The sequence below is a fragment of the Castor canadensis genome, chromosome 19 (assembly GCF_047511655.1).
Source record: "Castor canadensis chromosome 19, mCasCan1.hap1v2, whole genome shotgun sequence".
In the NCBI taxonomy this organism is placed as follows: domain Eukaryota; kingdom Metazoa; phylum Chordata; class Mammalia; order Rodentia; family Castoridae; genus Castor; species Castor canadensis.
This window is the reverse complement of record NC_133404.1, coordinates 22,331,969-22,353,363: the sequence shown is the minus strand read 5'-3', so window position 1 is coordinate 22,353,363 and position 21,395 is coordinate 22,331,969. Positions and strand designations below refer to the sequence as shown.

Sequence of the window (21,395 nt, the reverse complement as noted above, 5' to 3'; positions counted from 1 at the left end):
AGGGAAGGTGTATAATTCTGTTTAACCCTGAGTTGAATTTTACTAAGTTAGTTTCATTGGTTTTTAAGGCCACGGGCAGCTTTTACTGAAGATAGCTGAAGGGATCTCACCTCAAGAAGTGAAACATAAGCTATACAATTTTGGCATTTCAATCTCTGTTCTAACAGTGGATTTGCATTGACAGATCTCAAAGTACTTTACATAAAGTACTTATATTATAAAATACCCTATCATTCTGGTAAATTATGTAGAGTAAGTTTCTGATTGCCTAATGATCAATCACTAAGCATATTAATCATTCATGTAGCATAAAACTATATTAAGTAAAAGAAAAAGATCACTAGAAAGTAAGCAGTAATTATTATATTGGGCAGTTAAAACTCTCTTGTCTACTAAAAAACTGCTTGAGTTTCTTCAATAATGCAGAATCTTTCTTCAACACTAAAAACATATCTGACATTTTTTTAAAAAGTAATAATGAGGGCTGGGATGTAGCTCGGTGGTACAGCGCTTGCCTAGCATGTGTGAGGCCCTGGGTTCGATCCCAGCACCAAAAAAGAAAAGACAAAAATAAAACATCTCCCCAAAAAGTAACAATGAAAGGAAGCACAAAATCTGTAGTTTTTTAATTTTTGAGATGTCAAAAAACTTTTTTCCATTGGTTTATACTTTTGTGAATTCTTTGATTTAGACAAATCCATTCTAAAACCAAATATATTTTAAAATAAATACCACTGTTTACTAGTTGTTTGTCACAGGTTGATGCTTTAATTTTAGTTGATTTTAAATTTTACTTGAAGCTGATGAAAAAGAATTAGCAATGACAGGAATACCTAGTGCCCTGAATGCAGTAAAACCCTAGTATGTAACAAATGTAATTCTGGTTAAATGTGTCTGGACACTGGTTTCTGTTACTGGCCAACTCTACATTCTCAAATAGGGACACTAAAATCCTTACCATTTGTGGGAGAAACAAAGGAGCAAGGTGACATCAGAATCAAAACAAGATGGGGGCAGAAATGACCCAAACATTGTATGCACATATGAATAAAAGAAAAAATAATAAAAAAAAGAAACAAAACAAAAAGTTAGAAGATGGGAACTTGACGTGCAGTATTTTCCCTGCTCAATCTCCCTGAATTTGATTCATTATTCCAAAATTCTTGGTCCCCAGAAGTTTCAATACTTAAAGAGCTGTCCCTATAAATTTTTAAGTGAGAAAAACTACTGCAACCACAGTGTCAAAATACAGACATTCTGAGTGGCTCAGGAGGACTCCAAAGTCTTACTGTTAACATGCACTAATCTGCCCTGGTCACTTCATCTGGTTCACAGTAACGGGACTCTAAATTTTACATGCTGAAATTTGCTAGGCACTACCTACACCTTCATACCATGCTTTACTGTATCACTTCTCCTAATTGTATCTCCCCCTCCAAACTTAATACTGGGTACTGCCACATTTCCCTTATTCTTGTGTTGCATAGTTTCCCAATATTCTCTTCACTTCTGAATGGAGAAAGTTTTGGGACTCATTTTCATGATTCAGAAAATCTATTAGATAAGACCAATACCTTTGGTTATGAGCAACAGAAGTATAATGCTTCATATGGGTCAAAAACATCCAAGTGTTCTTAGGCTATGTAACTCACCACCTTTCTCGGTCATTTATCCAATGAATTAACTCAACTGTATCTCAATATCCCCATCATTAGATTTTTAATTTAGTACTGATTATAACCAGAAACTCAACTTACCCGAACAAGTGCATCATCTATGATATGGTCACGCCTGACTTTGAGTCTCAGATACGGATTCAACTGCTGTCCTTGAACTAGGCTGTAGAGAACAGTGATTCTTCGTTCACTGTACATGCGAATTCTATTGTCATAATATAATCCCAAATTCTTTGTGACAGCATTCAATATAAAGGGACATGTCATAAAAGAGAACTTGTTCTCTGTTTCTACTTTGAAAAAAGTATAATCTTTATCCATTTCTAGAACATCATTCAGTGGTTCATTAATGAACTCTTCAAAAGAGATAAGTGGTTTTCGACAATCCAAAGTTTTAACACCAAGTTCAGTTTCTAGTGGGTCCACTCGAGGACCTTTCTTGTTTCTTCGTTCCTCTCCCAAAAGCTCCTGAAGTGTCAATTCGCTTGACTCGGGGATGGGTTCTTCATCATCTTCTTCATTGTGATTTGTGTCCACTTCCCCTCCCACTACATTTGCATAGTAAACCATTTTCAAGCACTTTGAAGCAGCAACAATAGCATCATCATCATTCACTAGATTTCGACTGTTAAATTCATTGCTTATGACTTTGTAAGTAATAAGTTGCTGAAATGTTTCCATCATTCTCCGAATTTGGTCTGCACTATATTTAGACCACAGTCTAATCAGTTTGCCTTGGGCTGCAAGGGGTAGCTTGCTCATAGCTTTGCAAAATAATGGCAATGCCATTTCCAGATATTCAGGACTATGGAGATTTCTATTCTCCATTACAATAATGAACAAATTCAGATAATTAGGATCTCGGGAGTATACATTATGATACGTCAAGTCACATTCCACATTAGGTGACAAATATACAAGTGCATTGAGAAAGGCAGTTTCTATTTTTTCATTAGAGAGCAATCTGGTATAGACCCTTCGAATAGCATCAATATCCACAGAAACATCATCAGGGCCTAATTTTTGTAAATTGTTGTCTCCCTGTGAGCTATCACCTATCCTTGAGGAAGATGCTTCTGAGTCTTCTTCCATAGCAGCAGCAGAACATGCAGCTTTTTCCTTTTCATCTTCATCTTTGTCTTCATCCTTTCCTTGAAGAGATTTCAGTTCTTCTTTAGTATGCTGTTTGACTTTCCGAAAGCTCTGTACCAATGCCTCAGCACTTGAAAAAACTCTTCCAATAACACGGATTAAAGGAGAATAATCCTCTCTCTCTCTACATAATTCAAGAATTTCATATACCAGCTCTTCAGTTAAGTAATTCACATCTAGAAAATTAGAGAAAAAAAAAAGAACATTTGTTTTCCTAATACATACATGTTGAATTTTGCTGTAATAAATTCTGGTGAAAAGTAAAACAGCCAAACATTTTGGACTCAGTATCATTTATGAGTTAAAATTCTTAAAAAGAAAGTATCTATTATTTAGATTCGCATATCCAGATAGTATGCTTACCTATTCTTCTTTCAATGAATCACTAATACCAAAAACTTCACCTGTTCTTTCAACAACATATACTATTAACAAGATCATGATAGTTCAAACTCCCTTCACAAACAAGGTACATGTTGCACTAATTGAAAATATGAACTAATATATCATGTGCTGGTTCATGATAATGCTCTATTGCAACCTTGCTATAGAGCAGAAATAGTATTTTTCTGAAAGTTTTATCTTTTCTCTTTCTGTTTTCAAAAGGCAAGGTTTTAACGAAGGTTTTTTGTTGTTTGTTTTGGGGATTTTTTTGGTGGTATTGGGTTGAACTTAGGGCCTTGAACTTGCTAGGCAGGTGCTTTACCACTTGCGCTATGCCCCCAATCTTTAACAAAGATGATCTTTCAGAATCACCATTTGGAAACAGCTTTTTCTACTTCTGTCTGTATTAAAAAAACAAATTCGTTGAATTGAGGTATTCCTACTTTGCTCTAAGACTGTCATTCTGTGAGTAAGAAAAGACTATACCATTTCTCATAAACTCTGAATTTAAAATTGCTATCTGCAACCAGGAATCAGGTCAGAATCAACCTTAACAGAGTCACTGGAAATAGTCTGGGAACAATTAAAAACAAGCAGTGGGAAGAAGCAAGGGAAGTGGAGAATGTAGTTACCAAATTTGCAATCCTCCTACCTCAGCCTCTGAAGTGCTGGGATTAAAGCATATGCTACCATGCGAGGCTTTGAAGGTGTCTTTTACTGAACACTATTCCTCATCAGTGTGAAAGCACTAACTGGGAAACTATTTCTCATTATTCCAATTTGGAAAACATTATAGTTACTCTTACGTGACAGTGAAAAGGCCTGTCTTAATTCCTAAAATGTTAACAAAACACAGAAAATATTATAATAAGCAAACTGGGAGTTTAATCCCAGCACTAGAGAGGGAAAGGCAAGCAGATCGTAAGTTTGAGGCCTGCCTAGGCTACATACCATCCTGGGTTCCAGGCCATCCTGGGTTATATAATCACTCTGTCTCAAAATCAGAAAATAAACTGGACATTAAAACATTTTTGCCTCCTAGTCATCAAAATCATAAGACTAGCTTTGTGTGAAGTAATATAGCCTGAGAAAGACCAATAGAAAGACCCTCTACTGACATGTCATGCTTTCAGAAAATACTCATTAATTGATTCTGACATTCTACTAATCTACCTCAAATCCTATGGGTGTATTCTTAAATACACCCATACTTTTTCCAAGTAGTGTTTATTTAAAACGTTGAATTTAGTGCATGTGTAACATAATCAAAGAAACATTTATGAAATCTGGGTGTTAATAAAAAAGTGTTCTACTGAGGAAAAAAATAAAATAAAGGTTCATTTTTATAAGATTTATCTGTCCACATTAAGATATATGTGTGTTCCTGAAAAGTTTTTTTTTTTTTTTTGTTTCTTGGGTATGAGGGGCAGGGTGTATTTGTTTCCTTTGAGACAGGATCTTGCTATGTAGCTCAGGCTGGCCTGGCATGCAAGATCCTCCTGACTTTGCCTCCCAAGTGCTCCAATTAAAATGTATACCCACTCCTAGTTTGAAAATAGTCTTAATTCATAAAATTTTGCACTTAAAAAAAAATTTCATGCAAAGAGAGACTTGGGATAAACTAAACCATTGAATAACTTTGTGACTGGAGCTACCAGACAAAATAATCAAAATAAAAATAAAGTATGATTAAAACATCTCTAATTGTTAATAGAAAAATACTACAGGGAACAGTAGCATACTGAAGAAAGGTCAATATTTTTTCAATTATGTACACTTAAGCAAAAGTAGGAGAGGGGCATAAAGACTGGGAAGAGCCACAAAACTAAATACCAGTAAGAAGGAAAAGATGGCAAAAACAACAATAGGGCATCCATTATGTACCATTTTCCCCATGGCTGGCTACATTCAACTATGGTGGCACATTCTACTCTAGCTACTATTACTCTGGGAACATTCTTATTGGAGAGCTCATGCAGCTTCCGCCTTCTATGTACTGTCAACACTCAAGCATTCATCCAAAGCATGTGAGCTAATTCATGAAACAGAACAAACTATACATTTTGATTAAAAAAGTACTATAAAGGTATGAAAGCTGCTCTTATGTAGAAATGGAGAAGTCAGAACACAATTCCACTTCTCTTAACTCATTTAACATCAAATTATAATGTTACTAAAAAATTTAAAGGAATCATGTAACTTATACAGGTGCTAAACAAAAAGCTTCCTCCTTTAAAATACAATTCCCTCCAGTGGGATAAAGTCTGCCCATCTCAGAAATTCAATTACCTTATTGCTAATATTAATTACCCTTTGCTGAGGGAAAGAAAGGTTAGGAAGGAGAGGAAATTTTAAGAATTTTCAGAATATAGGACCATTTACAAAACCAAAGATGAGTGAACGCTGTCACTGGTAGGTGGTGAGTGTTGGCAGCATGTGTACACTAAATGCCAGGATGTGGGAAGGATGTATCAGAAGGAAAAGTAAATTATTTTTCATGTTGCTGTGAAATGTTGCCTTGTTCTGAAATGGAAAATGACTGCTTTTGTCTTTCTGCTTCTTTCACTGCAGAAATTTAGTCTAGCTATACTATAATTTAAATACACTTTGTGACCTAGTTTAAGAGATTAATTACAACTTCATATATCTGTTCTAGTGGAAAAAATTTTAAAGTTGTAATCAATTCATTAACAAATGATTAAATGTTTCTGATTAGCAATCAATTGGTTTCACTGTACTACTATGACTAAGGTCATATAATAAGGCAAAATGACAACAAAAACTCACACGTAAATTTTTAACATGGTTTTCAAGCCATTCTCCAAAAAAAGAAACTTACCTTTAAAATCAATTCTAGCTCCTTTTCCTTCCTTCTTGTTCATTTTTATCTCAGAGTTGTTAGGGGCACCTTTCGAGTTCTCAAGGTAAGCTGAGCTTGCTCCTTTCTTGGAGGGATGAGGATCACAGAGTTTTGCATTAATCTTATAAAGCTCCAGGGCTTTAATAGCTGCTGCATTGTTATCCATACGAAGAAAAGTTGGGCAGGAAGCACAAAACTCATTCGTGCAGGCCTCATTTCCACAGCCCTCAGTTAACTGGTGGTAGTAGCGTTCTATTAGATGCTTTGCAGCTGCTCGCTTCCTGTACCAAACATTCAAACAATAAGCACAGTGATTAGTACAGCTCAGAAACAAAGCTCAAAAGAGTATCAAGGCAAAAGTTAGTCAAGCACTGAAGTAATAAACTTGCAATATAAGCTGAGATGTAAAAAATGGAAATCCATTCTTTACCCACAACTTTAGAGTAGTGAAATATTTGGTATTTCCTAAGAAACTAAGATAAGGAATGTCAATCTTGTCAAAAGCATTGTTAATACATGATGCTCTTCTTTGATTAAAAAAGGGAAAGGGGGCTTATTCGGTGGTATATGTGCCTATTTATTTAGCACAACACCTGAAAACACCACAAGGTTCATAGCTAAGAGTTTTGTCACTTTATCACTTTAAATATTAACATTTAAAAGGTGAGACACTACTTAAAGTAAACACCAATCCAGTCCTTCCATCCCCATGGTGTTATGGATTAAATTCAGGGCTTTGTGCATGCTAGGTAAGTGCTCTACCACTGAACTACATCACCAGCACAGTTTTTCTTCCGTATAATCACTATTTCATTTCAGTAATTTGTAACACTTGATTTGAAGTTAAAACAGAATTTCTATCAGAAGTTTTTTAAAAAGTTATTTTTCCATTTATCAACCACACAAGAGATTTAACAATAACTTTACAACTATTACCTAAGACTTGCGTTACGGCAGGGCATGGTGGCTCACACCTGTAATTCCAACTATTCAGGAGGCAGAGATCAGGAGGACTACGGTTAGAGGCCAGCCAGGGCAAAAAGTTAGTGAGACACCCCCCCAATCTCAATACAGAAGCTGGGAGTGGTGGTACAAGTAGGAGGACTGCAAACAGAGGTAGGCCCTGAACTAAAATTCTAGACCCTACCAGAAAAATAAGCCAAAAAAGAAAGAAAGAAAAGAGGGCTGAGGGGCATGACTCAAGTGGTCCAGCACTTACCAAGCAAGCAAAAGGCCCTGAGTTCCAAGGGAAGGAAGGGAGGAGAGAAGGAAAGAGGGAGAGGAAAGGGAAAGGAAAGGTACTTCAAGAAAGTGATTCCAAATCATACACTACAAAACTTGTCACTAAATCTCCACATTAAATCCAAATTATAAAAACACTGAATATTTTAAGTCCATTAGGGCAAAATGTAACATTCCTTTTCCTTTTCTTGTGAACTTAAAACATATAGAATTAATGTTCTATTATAGCTATTCAAGCAGAATATTCTGTTCAAGAAGAATATTCTGTTCAAGAATACTGAACAAAGGATTTCATCAAGTTCTAAATTTCTATGCTTTTACTAACTAATGACATGAGATTTACAATAATTTAATAGTCTACTGGAGCCAAAGAAAAGTAATTCTGTTCCTTTTTTGTCCCAACTCACAAGCATGGAAAAACTAGAAAAGAATCAAATCTGTAACAAAAGAATTCACCGAATATGATTTCCAAAACATTCCTTGTAATTATCTTACTAACAGATAAGACTAAGTGGTCAAAAGCAGTGGAGTTTACATCATTACTCCTGAGAAAATCAAGAAAGTGACAAGTAAGGGACAATAGTAAGTTCAATTTTGTGTGAAAAGTAGGACTTTGACTCTAAACTTCCATGGCAGATGACAAAGAGTGACAATTCAAAATATCCAGTTCATTCCAGCGGTTATATTTCAAAATGTTCCATGCAAATTTACCACTCATGGCATTCAAACATATAAAAAAGAACCCCCACACACAGAAAACACACCAAAAATACATGAAGAAGACTTAAGAGATATTTTACTATATGTAGCCATAAACAATCCCATTTTTTAAAATAAAAATTACTAGTTACCACTATGCAAAATATGAAAACGACATGTAAGAAAATGATAGATTTATACATGTTCTCTCAAACTGTAAATAGATTTCCCTAAGAACATAAATACGTATATCCTTCCAGAAAGTAAATTATGAACACATGTCGAAAGTGTTACAAATATGAGTATCAGATGAATCAGAGATCCAAATTACAGAAAATAATTGGACAATTTACGAAAATGTTTTGTTTCTGTGAAATCTAGGAGAAAATCAGCATGCCCACCCAACAACAGAGGCTTTACGTAGATGAACTGGTAAGAGTTCACACAATAACTACAAGATCTGAATTTGTAAGTCTTCCTGCTGCATCCCTAACAAGAGTCAGTTACAAAGTTGTAGGTGTACAATGAACCCATTTTTATTTCAAAGTATTACATCATTTTCTCTGAAGGATCTGATTTGAGTTTTTAAATTCTTCCATATTTTGCTCCCAATTTATTTTTCTATAATAAGCTTATATGATAAAGATGAATTGGTACGAATGGTGAAAATGTTAGCAATTTCAAATGTTCATATATATATACTTAACTTGAATGTTTAAGTATCCATGTTCTTTTTTAAATTCAATTGTGAAATTCAAAATAGTAAAATACTCTATTTTTCTTGATAAGAATGCCAGATTTTGTCCTAATAAAACTAAAATATTAAACAAAAAACATCTGTCATATACATAATGCTTCTACATGTACTGAATAAAGGAGAGTTAACAGTGAAAATAAAACAAGACCAAGAAATCGAAAGAGCTCCAGTAAACATCAACTCCTTTTAAGTAAGTACATGATCTTCAATTAATTATGTAGGTCTCAATTTTCCAATCTTTAAGAGTCCCTTCAGTTTACTAGCAGTTGTTAAATGCCTGGTAACAAACTCAACAAACTGCCAGGCACTTTGACGTATTATTTCATGTGAATCCCATAATCCTGAATTGAGTCTATAGTCAATCACAGAGCCAGAATTAAAGGAGTCAGATTTTTTTGGTAGTGGTGTTTTTTGTTTTGTTTGAGACAAGGTCTCACTACGTAGCCCAGGCTGGCCTTGAACTCCTAATTCTTCTGCCTCAGCACCCCTGACCAATCAGTGTTGACATTACAGACTGGAGTCACCACACACAAAACAAGGGTCAAATCTTGTACCTAGTCACACAAAGGAATAGTACACAAACAGAACCAGAAGTCCAGAAGTCTTCCACCTTCAGAGGTAAAGTCATTTCTACTACATTGTTTTACAGATGATTTCACAATAACAAATTCTCTTCTTTTTTTTCACCACTTTGGAAGCTCTGGGATTTGAACTCAGTGTCTTGTGCTTGCTAGGCAATCACTAGAGCCTTGCTGCAATCTCTCTTTTGCTTATTTTTCACAGAAGGGTCTCATGTTTTATCCAACTCCTACGTACCTAGCATTGCAGTTGTGGAACACTATGACCAGCCTACAATAACTAATTCTTAACGCAAGTATTTCAGAGAACTTCTATGTGGAAAATATCATGTAAATAACCTGCAACTGAAAAAGAACTCAAAAACTTCTTTAAAAAAAAAAACATAACCAGCTGGGTGGTGGTGGCTCCCACCTGCAATTCTAGCTACTTGGGAGGCAGAGATCAGGAGGATCGCAGTTTGAGGACAGCCCAGGCAAATAGTTCTCGAGACCCTATCTTGAAAATACCTAACATAAAAAAAGGGCTGGCAGACTGGCTCGAGTGGTAGTGCACCTGCCTAGCAAGTGTGAGGACCTGAGTACCACACACACACACACACGCACACGCACACGCACACGCACACACACCCATCCACCACCACCACAAACAACAACTTGAATCTTCTATTTATGCATGTTAGCTGGTACCACATAGGCGTTTCATGAAGAAAAGGTAGCATTATATTCAGTAAAGTTAATGTATGTCTCATGAAGACCCATGTGCTAGAGTGTCCCACTCTAGAGGGCAGTTAAACTTTACAGTTAGAAGCTCCCACTCTTGAGTTGAGACTGCCCTTTCATATGCTGGCCCTGTATCTTATTAAGTATATGACCTTGAATGAGTTACTCAGCCTTCTTGTGTCTTGTTTTCCTCCTCATTATAATGTTTGTATATATGAAAATCATTGTGGTTGTGAGAATTAAATGTGTCAAAATATATAAAACGCTTAGAATATTACCCAGCACATTCTAAGCCCTATGTAGGTGTGAGCTTACACTATTGTAATTGTTACTATCAGTCTTGCAAGTGTGAGTTGGCTATAATAACCCCCATTCTGATACTCAGAAATTATATAAAAAGTCTAACATCTAATAAAAGAATTTAATTCAGGCTGTTGTTCAAAATTTGAACTTTTAATACTACTATGGGGAGGCTGTAGAGTTAAACACTTCAGATTGTTTTGTTTGTGCCCAGGTTACAAATAACAGCTACTATGATAAAACAATTAAAAGGAGATCAAGCCAGAACCTCGATACTGGTAGAAAAGACCATTATTAATTTGTTTGTTTGTTTTACTCCAATAACAACTTGAATTATCTCAGTACATCTAATTTAGGGCATATAAAAGGCCTCTAAATTGGAAAGCTGTATACTATTATGACTATCAAGGTGAATCCCTGACAGCAGGAGTCATCAAATCTAATTCCTCAGCCAAAACTCATCCCACCACCTGTTTTTCACAGCTCACAAGCTTATAGTATTTTGCATTGTTAAGCGGTTAAAAAAAAAAAAAGGGTGTGAGAATATTTTGTGTTCTGCCATGTAAAACTGTATGAAATTCAATTTTTGGTGTCTGTAATGTTTGTTAGAACATAGCTAATCTCATTCACTTACATATAGGCTATAGCTGCTTTCACAGTATTAACAGCAAGGTTCAATAGTTTTTAACAGAGACGGTGCAGCCTGGAAAGCCTAAAATAAATACAACATGGCATTTCACAAAAAGTTTTGCACACTCTTGAAGAGTTGCTCTCCAATGACCCTTTCATCTAATCATTTGGCTTTTCACTTTTCTCCTCAGCAAATAAATGCAATAAAATGTATGCCTTTCTCTATGAATTACTAAAGAAAAGGAAGGAGAGAGAAAGGGAAGTTAAATGTGAGGAAAAGACAAGAAGGTGAAAAGCAGCAGCAGAAAAGAAAAAGGAAGGAAATGACGTGAGGCATTTACTTGATACAGTCCCACTTGTGAAACCTTACCTGCCATTCACAAACAAAACTCCCCCAAAGGGGAGCTCTAACTTGCTTTCTATAGTTTCCTCTCATTACAACAACTTTGCTTACAAATCAAAAGACAATATACTTTACAATATACAAGATGCCTTTCTTATTTCATAAATAATGAAGACTGAGACCTTCCACTGAAAGTGCTAAAAGATAAGACAGTTGAAAACACTTATCCATTTAAATCAGGCAATATTTTTCATTTGTTTATTTATTTAATTTCTGTAATTGAATGAGTGAGGCTGTCCTCAAACTAAAATTCTATTAATGCTCAAATCTGGAACAACTTGACAGCGGTCTTCATAAAAAATAGTTTCACCTTGAAAAATGTGATGTCAGCAATTTACTGTGAAATGCATAAGAACATAAGAAGGATAAGTAATAAAAGGATAGATGTGGGATAAAGCAACATTAAAAAAGTTGGCAGTACTGGGGTTTAAACTCAGGATCTCATGCTTGCTAGACAGGCATTTTACCACTTGAACCATGTATGGCAAGTCTCCCAACACCCTTTTTTCTTTTTTTTAACTGAAATTATTTTTCAGCTAGAACCTAGTGTTTACTTGCCCAGGGCTAGCCTCGGACTTCGATTCTCCTAGGTATAGCATTCTGGTAGCTGGGATCCCGCAACAACACACCTGGCTTATTGATTGAGATGGGATCACCCTAACTGTTTTGCCCCAGCTGGCTTTGAACAGAGACCCTAAATCTTCACTTCCCACATAACTTGGGGTTACAGGAGAGAGCTACTGCACCCAGCAACAAAACACAGAAATAAAGTAACTATTAATAGCAGTATCTTCTGGGTAGCAGGCCCTTATGGGTGTCAGCTGTAAATTGTTTTGCTGTGTGCTTGGAAAGTTTTACAATAAAATGTAGAGAGGAAAACACTATTAACACACTGCAACTTTCTAGAAAGCATATCAGGTAGTAGACAAGAATGGTTTCCAGAGTGGCAGAAAAAGGAAAAATAACCTCAGTGTCATCAATGGCACTGATTCCATATCTGCCACTCTATAATTTGGTTTTTTTTTTCATTTTTCTTTTATTATTCATATGTGCATACAAGGCTTGGTTCATTTCTCCCCCCTCCCCCGCCCCCTCCCTTACCATCCACTCCACCCCCTCCCGCTCCCCCCCAATACCCAGCAGAAACTATTTTGCCCTTATCTCTAATTTTGTTGTAGAGAGAGTATAAGCAATAATAGGAAGGAACAAGGGGTTTTGCTGGTTGAGATAAGGATAGCTATACAGGGCATTGACTCACATTGATTTCCTGTGCGTGGGTGTTACCTTCTAGGTTAATTCTTTTTGATCTAACCTTTTCTCTAGTACCTGTTCCCCTTTTCCTATTGGCCTCAGTTGCTTTAAGGTATCTGCTTTAGTTTCTCTGCGTTAAGGGCAACAAATGCTAGCTAGTTTTTTAGGTGTCTTACCTATCCTCACCCCTCCCTTGTGTGCTCTCGCTTTTATCATGTGCTCATAGTCCAATCCCCTTGTTGTGTTTGCCCTTGATCTAATGTCCGCATATGAGGGAGAACATACGATTTTTGGTTTTTTGAGCCAGGCTAACCTTACTCAGAATGATGTTCTCCAATTCCATCCATTTACCAGCGAATGATAACATTTCGTTCTTCTTCATGGCTGCATAAAATTCCATTGTGTATAGATACCACATTTTCTTAATCCATTCGTCAGTGCTGGGGCATCTTGGCTGTTTCCATAACATATCTGCCACTCTATAATTTGGCTTTTAGAACAGTCTAGTACTACTTACTTAAAGAAATTACAATAAAATCGATAGTTACAAGCTGACTATAACTGTATACAGCAACTTAATTTACCCATCAAGAAGATACATAACAGAAAGGTACATTTAATGCCCTCCTATAAATGGCAAGCCATGAGGATGAGAACCACTGAAATGGCTGCCACTGACATTGGAGGCAGAAACTGACAAAGATCTTAAAGCGAATTAAAGGACAGAATATAAGCAATAAATACAAGCACTAAGAAGTCAAACAAATAGCAGCTGTCAAAAAGTGAGGACAAGACAGTGAACAATGAGCCAACAAATGAAATTAGAATTAAAACAGCAATGACAAAATAGATAGGGATGGAAAAAAAATGAAATATTTAGAAGTATATGGCTTAAGCAGTGTAATGTTTGTTGGTGAAGAAGATTGAAAATGTGAGGAATTTAGAAGACAGATAAGAAACAGAAATGATCCAAGCCTTGTATAATCAGTCTGCAAGGCAAATAACCACTGGTTAGTGGTTTCTCATAAGTGAATGACTATTTTGTTCCTTCTGGGATGTTGCCTTTTTTTTAATAACTCAAGTTCCACCAGGTATGTCCTAGTATTCAGGACAGTGAGATAGGAGGATTAGAATTTGGAAGACAGCCTGGGGTACACAACAAAACCCTGTCTCAAACAATCTAAAACAAAGACAAAAAACCATTCCCACTTCTTGCACCAAAGTTATTTTTAATGTAAAAACTTGAAAAGTGAGCAATGATATCCTAGACAGCCTAGACAGTTCTAGGCTTTATAAAAATAGACCTAAGGGCTATCTTGACATAGCTATATTCAGTATAAGGTAGAGTCTGTTAAAATAGGATCAAGTGAGTTTATTAAGTCTCAAGATAGAAACCTACAAGTATGAACCATTTAGTAACCATAAACCACCAAAAGGCCCACTAGGTATAGAACACGACAGACTTTTCATTTTTAAAAAAAAGGGGTGGATATAAATCAATAGTTTATTAGAACAATTAGTAACAATTCTATAACCCTTAGAACTATTTTATTCATATTTATAGTCTCAATGTCCAAGTGTTTGTTGTAAAAACAAACTTGTAACACTATTTACATAACATAATTCAACTTTAAAAATGAAAACCTGTTTTTTTAAGTACCATACATAGTTCATAGTTGGGAGAAAAATCCTAAATGGATAAAAAAAACAAGGTAAACCCAAAGCTAGCAGAAGGAAGGGGAATAATAAAAAAATAAGGACAGAAAAAAATAGAAAAAGGCAAACTCAAGAGTTGGTTTATTGAAAAACTCAACAAAATTTGACAAACTGTTAGCTAGGTAAGAAATAAAGACACAATTTGCAAAAACTCAGAAAGAAGAGATATTACAATTGCCACAGAAATAAAAAGGGTATGAGACTAATATAATATCTGAACAATTTTAATAAACTTGAAGAAATGGATAAACTTCTAGACACAAAAAAACCTAAAATGAATCATAAAAAAATAAAAACTCTAAAAGGACCTGTAATTCATAAATAAATTGAATGAGTAATCAACCAGACAAATTTACTACAAGAAAACTACAGGCCAATTCAGTGATAGTCCAATTCTGTAATTTTAGTACTTGTGGGGGCTGAGAAAGGAGAATTTTGAAATCCAGGCTAGCCTTGGCTACATAGCGAGAACTTGGAGAAGAGAAGGGAGAGGGAGGGTAGAAAGAGGAAAAAAAAAGAGAAAGAGAAGATAACAGGCTAATAATATCCCTGATGAATATAAATGGAAAAAATCCAACAAAGTAATAAAAACAATCCATTAAAAAGACGATACTTCATAAATCCCCATGTGGAATTTACTCAAGAAATTAAAGAACTACTCAACATACAAGAATCAATCAATTTCATATACTGCATTAACAGGTTAAAGGGTTAAAAAAAAAATCACAAAATGATCTCAACTGATGCAGATTATTCGATAAAACTCAATATACTTTCAAGATAAAAACATTCAAAGTAGAAAAGAGGGACATTCCTTCAACAAAATAAAGGCTACAATGTGGAAAGCCAACAGCTATCATACTAAATGGTGAAAACTTTATTAACGAGTTTCCCTCTGAGACCACTAGTTAAGACAAGGATAGGATACCCACTCTTACCATTTCTAATCAACACAGTACCAGAAGTTCAACCAGAGCAATTGGGCAAGGATGAGAGAAAAACAAAACAAAACTCAGAATAAGTAATGAAATCACAAACTGTTGCAGGATACAAAACTTAACATATAAAAAACAGTTGCTGGCCTTGCATGGTTGCTCATGCCTGTAACATCAGCTACCCCTGAGGTAGAGATCAGGAGGATCATAGTCTGAGGCTAGCCCCTGATGAAAAAGCAAGACCCTACCTAAAAAATAACTAAAGCAAAAAAGAGGGGTGAAAGGCCATACAGCTCAAGTGATAGAGTACAAGAAAATATAAATTGGAAGACTTATTATTCTAAGGTGGCAATACTACCCAAAGCCAAAATAATCTATAGATTCAATACGATCTATAAAAATACGGAATCATATTTTTATAGAAATACGGAAAAAAAAACACCTTAAATTCACATAGAATATCAAAGACCTTGAAAAGACAGAACACTATTGGAGAAAAACAAACCTAGAGGCCTCACATTACATGATTTCAAAACATTTTACAAAGTTACAGCACTCAAAACAGTATGATTATTGCATAAAAACAAACATTATAGAGCAATGGAACACAGTACAAAGCCTAGTAAACTCTTGAACTGATCAAAAATTTTCAACAAAGATGCTAAGGTTACACATGGGGGAAAGACAGGCTCTTTTGACAAACTGTACTAGGAAAACTGTATACCTCATGGAAAATAATGAAATTGGACGCTTACCTTACATCATATTAAAAACACTAATTCAAAATTGATTATAAAACTAAACCTAAGACTTCAAACTAAAATTTCTAGAAGAAAACAAAGAAGTTTCATGACATTACTTGACAGTGCTTTTTTGAGTATGATAAAAAAAAGCACAGGTAACCAAAAACACAAATAGAACTGGGGTGACAATAAAACTAGAACTTTTTGCACAGCAAAGAAAACCAACAAAATAAAAAGACAACCTGCAAAATGAAATTATTCCTATACCATCTATCTACTAAGTGGTTAATATCCAGAATATATGAAGAACTACTACAACTTAGCAATCAAAAACCCAAAAGATCTAGTTATAAAATGGGTAAAGGATCAGAAGCCATTTTGGCCAATAGGGTAAATGTTCAAGTCATGAATCATTAGGGAAATGCAAGGCAAAACAAGACATACCCTTCACACAAATGAAGGATGTGAAGGATGACCAATATCAAAGAAGCAAAACAGCAACTACTTGTGAAGATATGGAGAAATTAGAGCCCTTATGTACTGCTGGAGGGAATGTAAATGACAAAGGACACCAGGAAAAACTATAATAAAGTATCTTCAAAAATTAAAAATAGAATGGCTTCTGCTTTCATATGTAAAGAGCCTAGAACTCACCACTCTCCTAACAATAAGCAAAAACTGACAAACTGAAACACTTAAATCTTACAACTGTAAGAGAAGTGAGGTCACAGAGCAAATGTCCACAAAATCAGAACAGATGGACATGGGAAAAACAGAGAATCAAAATTTATCTGAGCCCAAAAAAAAAAAAAAAACCTATAAGCAGAAAGTACCAAGATAAGCAGCAGTGCGGAAACAGAAAAACCTCAGCTGCTATTGGTGAATTAATACAGACCCACTGTGAACAATTCTGAGAGCTAAAATAAAACAAAAAACTCCAGGAGACCTAGTTGTAGGGGGAACTCCACAATGGTATGTTTTACCTCCAGGAATATGGAGAAAAACCTCCAAAACCTCTCAGACAGTGAGGTGAAAAAGAACAATTTCAAAATACACCAGATTATGCTGCTTTTAACTAATTTATCTACTGGAATTGTATCAAAACCTAACTAACTTAGAGGCGAGGAAATAGAAACTCCAGGCCACTGTATTCATCTTTTTCTACCTAAGGGGACAAGATGAGGGGATAAGACTGAGAAACACTTGGGAAATTCCCTCATCCAAAACACCGGGTCACTAAAAGACTTGCATGGAATCAGAGATATAGAATGCTCTACCACACATTACAAAAGGGTCATTTACAGGAGTGCTTCTTATCCAGTACATCATGTCCCACTATCAAAAAAAATTATAAGGCAGAATAAAAGGAAAAGAAAAGTTTGAAGAGTCAGAGCAGTCATCAGATACAAACATGGTAAATATACAAAATTAACAAGCTGCACATTTAAACCAACTATGATTAGTATGGTAAGGGTTCTAATAAATTAAGTAAACAATATGCAAGAAAAAGAGGGGTGACATCAGCAAGATGGCCAAACAGAGTTGCCTGTCATTCCCACCACCCAAAAAAAGGAACAAAAAACTACATTCCAACTGGAATGACTGAGGAAGTATGCTGGAAGTAGTAAGAAAGTGGGGAGATCCCAGGGGAGCGTGGAAATTCTGGAGGGCACTGCAGGAGAGTGAGGCATACTGCCTAACAATGCGTCCCTCCCAGATCTGCTCAGAGCCAAGACAGACTTCTCCTTACAAGAAAGGGTAAGCTGAAGACTGCCGACGGTATTCACCGCAGCTGCAGATGCCTGCAGCCTTCATTAAGAGAATCATAAAATCATAAAAATGGAAAATACAATTACTACACTAGATGAACAGGTATCAGCATAAAAAAGGAAATGGCACCCAGACAACAGAAATACTCCCCAAGAAAAGGAAATTTACAACCTGCTACTTGAAAAGGACTTCAAAATAATCATCTCAAGGAAGCTCAGTGAAATACAAGGACCAACAAGAGATCAGAGGAAAAAAAAAATAGATCCAAATGAGAAATGCAACAGAGACATAAGAAAGAACCAAAAAAAATCTTACACCTGAAGAATTCTATGAATGAAATTAAAAACTATAATTTGAAATGACAACAGACTAAATCAAACAGAGGAAAGATTTTCTGAACTTGAAAAAAAGTCTTTTGAATTACCCAATCAGAAGGAGAACAAGGAAAAAAAGACCAAAGAGTAAGAAAACCAATGGGACCTATAGGACCTTATTTGTATTATGGTACTTCTGAGGGAGATGAGATGAAAAGCCCAGAAAGCACAGTTAATGAAATGTTAGCTGTAAACTTCCCAAATCATGGGAGATAAATGGACACCCAGATCCATGAAGTTCAAAGAAGCCAACTGTATTCAATCCCAAAGTCCTCTTCTAAAGCACATTATAAGAAAGCAGTAAAAGGAAAAAGGCAATGAGAGAATTCTGAAAGCAGCAAGAGAAAAATGTCAAGAAATGTATGAGGGAATCTTCATTAGACTAACAGCAGATTTCTCAGGAGAAACAGTACAAGTCAGGAGGGAATGGAATGAAACGTTTAGTTCTGAAAGGAAAAAAAGGGGGGGAGGAGCCATCTAGCAAACATTATTACATACAGAAATAAACTCTAAGACAAGCAAAAAAATGGCAGAATTCATCTCCCTAGACCAGCCCTAAAAGAAATGATTAAGAGAATGCTAGGGCTGGGTGTGGCACCTCACAACTATAATTCCAGCTTCTTGAGAACTGGAGGTCAGAAGTATTGTGCTTTAAGGCCAGCTCCTGCAAAAGTTGCCAAGACTCCATCTCAACCAATAAGCCAGACATGATACCTTTGTGGTCCCAGCTGCATGAGAGAACAGTTGAATGGCTGTCCAGACAAAATGGTAAGACCATATGTAAACAAAAAACAAAACCTGAAAACCCAAAGAGCTAGAAGCAAGGCTCAAGTGACAGAATGTTTACCTAACAAACTTTACAAGACCAAGTTCAAACCCTAGTACCACCAAAAATAAAACAAAACAAAAAATGACAACAAAAAGAGCCCTACAAAGAAGGAAAAGGAGAGAACTACTATCTATTATGAACACACAAAAGTATAAAATTCACTGGTGGTAGAGATTAATAAGGTAGAACACAGACACCCAGTACTTTCCTGTGTCTCCACTATTCTAAGATGTGTGGGCTCAGGGAGAGCACAGTGACAAGAAAAGGCTAGGGGGCAACAGCAAGTAGTTATTAACTAGATAAAATGCAGTAATACTGATCTTTCAATTTTAAAAGAAACAACAAACCCTAACACAGTACACTGCAAACATAAGAGAAGGGGAAGAACATCTGTCAGTGGAGTAACAAGAAAAAAAGAAAAGACAAGTCTCAGGAAGATGAACAGGTACACACCAGGAGGTATACAAAAAAAAAACAATTTAAGGCAGGAGGTTGACATACAATGCAATAAGCAGACACGAGTAGATGAGCCCATTAAACTTCCTAGCTCACTTACTGGTTCAAGTGGGGGGAATCATTGCACAGGAAGCAATTGCCAAGCTTCTTAGCTTGGGAGAGCAGTAGACTCTGCTCACCTTTTTACTTTTGCTTTGTTTTGTTTTGGTTTTTTCTTGTATTTCCAAACCCCAAAGACTTCCATTCTTTATTGCCAAAGTGTACAACCACCCTGAGAATTAGGTGTGAACCTAGAAAACTGGGTGTAACTTGGTCTCAGATTTATCAACACAATCTACATGAGTGAAAAATGCCAGCTGGAGCCTAGCTACAGAGCCAAGGACTAAAACACCAAAACAACAGTGCTGGAGCTACAACACAAACTGAACTCCAGTAAGAAGAGAGAATCCAGCTGTCTGCTGAAGAATATAAACCAGAATGCTAAGACAGAGAATTGTGAGGCTAAGATAATGTGATCAATTACAGTCCACTGCCTTGCCAACCTGGACAAGCAAATAGCTTTCTCTTGACTGCTTTGCATATTTCCAGAGGTACAAAAGAATTGGTGGACAGTAGGCAATGCTTAGGAATCAACCTGGGAATTCCTCCAGCTCAAATGGCACCAACAGTTTGAGGACCTCCACTGAACTCCCTGCATCAAAAGGCTTCATTATATTTAAACACATTCCTGAATTCAACCTAGCAGAAAAAGCAAGTCAAAGCTCAGTCTGCAAAAAAGCCCTCCATTGCTCTGACTTGTTGTAAGTTCAGAAAATAAAACAAAAACAAAAAGCTGCCTATCAACAAAAGAAATTGAAAAGATAGGTGGGGTGGGGTGGGGGGTCCACACTCTTTTCCTCATCAAGGGAGAAATACTGACTGGTATTTGTCTACATTTTTGTTTTTTAAGGTTGTTGCTGCTTTGTTGTAGTCATTTTTATTCTTTTCCATTTTTTTCTCTTTTGACCATTTTGCATTTGCTCTACTTATTAGCCTATTTTCACTCACCATTATTCTAGTATTTCCTATATCTCCACTCCATGTTCCCCTTTGCTATTTTGATCTTCTCTCCTTTCTCCATCACCCTTCTTTTTAGGACTTATTAAAACCTCCACATCTAATAATTTTTAAACTACTAGTATGTCCTATAGCTACTCTAGTTCCAAATATGTTGTGGGTATAATTCATCCAAATTGTTTTTGTTACTGCTGCCTGCTTTCTGTATTTTACGTAATAGTAAGAATTGTGGCCCCAAGAGAAGACTCTTCACTGAGCATACAGGAAAAAAATGAATGAATGAGTGAGTTATTAAATACATCATCAATCCCAAAAGATATGTAACTGGCAATGTAGAAACATGAAAAATATAACAATCAAGATAATATAATTCCTCCAAAAGTTAACTCCCCAAAAACTGAATCAAGACATACTAAAATGGCTGAAATGCCAGTCAAAAAGTCTGCTTATAAAAATAATAAATAAGTCAATGAGGAGTCAAACCAATAACTGAGTGAAGTAAGGAAGTAAACTCCAGACGAGGTAACAAAGCAAGTAACATGGATAAGAAGTTCAGCAACAATGTTGAACCCAGAAAACTACAGTTTATTGAATTTATTAAAATTAAAACCGCACTGGAAAGCATCACCAACGACTACACCAAGAAGAAGACAGAATATCAGGGATTGAAATCAAGCTCAAGAAAATACTAAACTCAGCAACAAAGAAAACAAAAAATAAGCAGGTATGAACACAGCCTTCAAGAACTTGGAGACTCGAAAAAGAGACAAAGCCTAGGAATCCATGAGGTTCAAAACAGAGCTGAGATACAAACTAAAACCATATAAAACCTATTCAATGAAACTAAGGCAGAAAATTTCCCAA

General features: G+C 35.9%; 1 protein-coding gene across 5 annotated transcripts in view; it reads right to left on the bottom strand.

The window, feature by feature from the left end:
• Positions 1 to 21,395, bottom strand: part of Ube3a (ubiquitin protein ligase E3A) — a 97,255-nt gene that overhangs the window by 26,375 nt on the left and 49,485 nt on the right. For all 5 annotated transcript variants that reach the window (XM_020182937.2, XM_074061716.1, XM_020182941.2 and 2 more), the window contains 2 exons: positions 6,052 to 6,353; positions 1,758 to 3,004 (listed from right to left, as the gene is read on the bottom strand). In XM_020182937.2, coding sequence (XP_020038526.1) covers positions 1,758 to 3,004; positions 6,052 to 6,353 — 1,549 coding nt within the window. The remainder of the gene's footprint in view (positions 1 to 1,757; positions 3,005 to 6,051; positions 6,354 to 21,395) is intronic.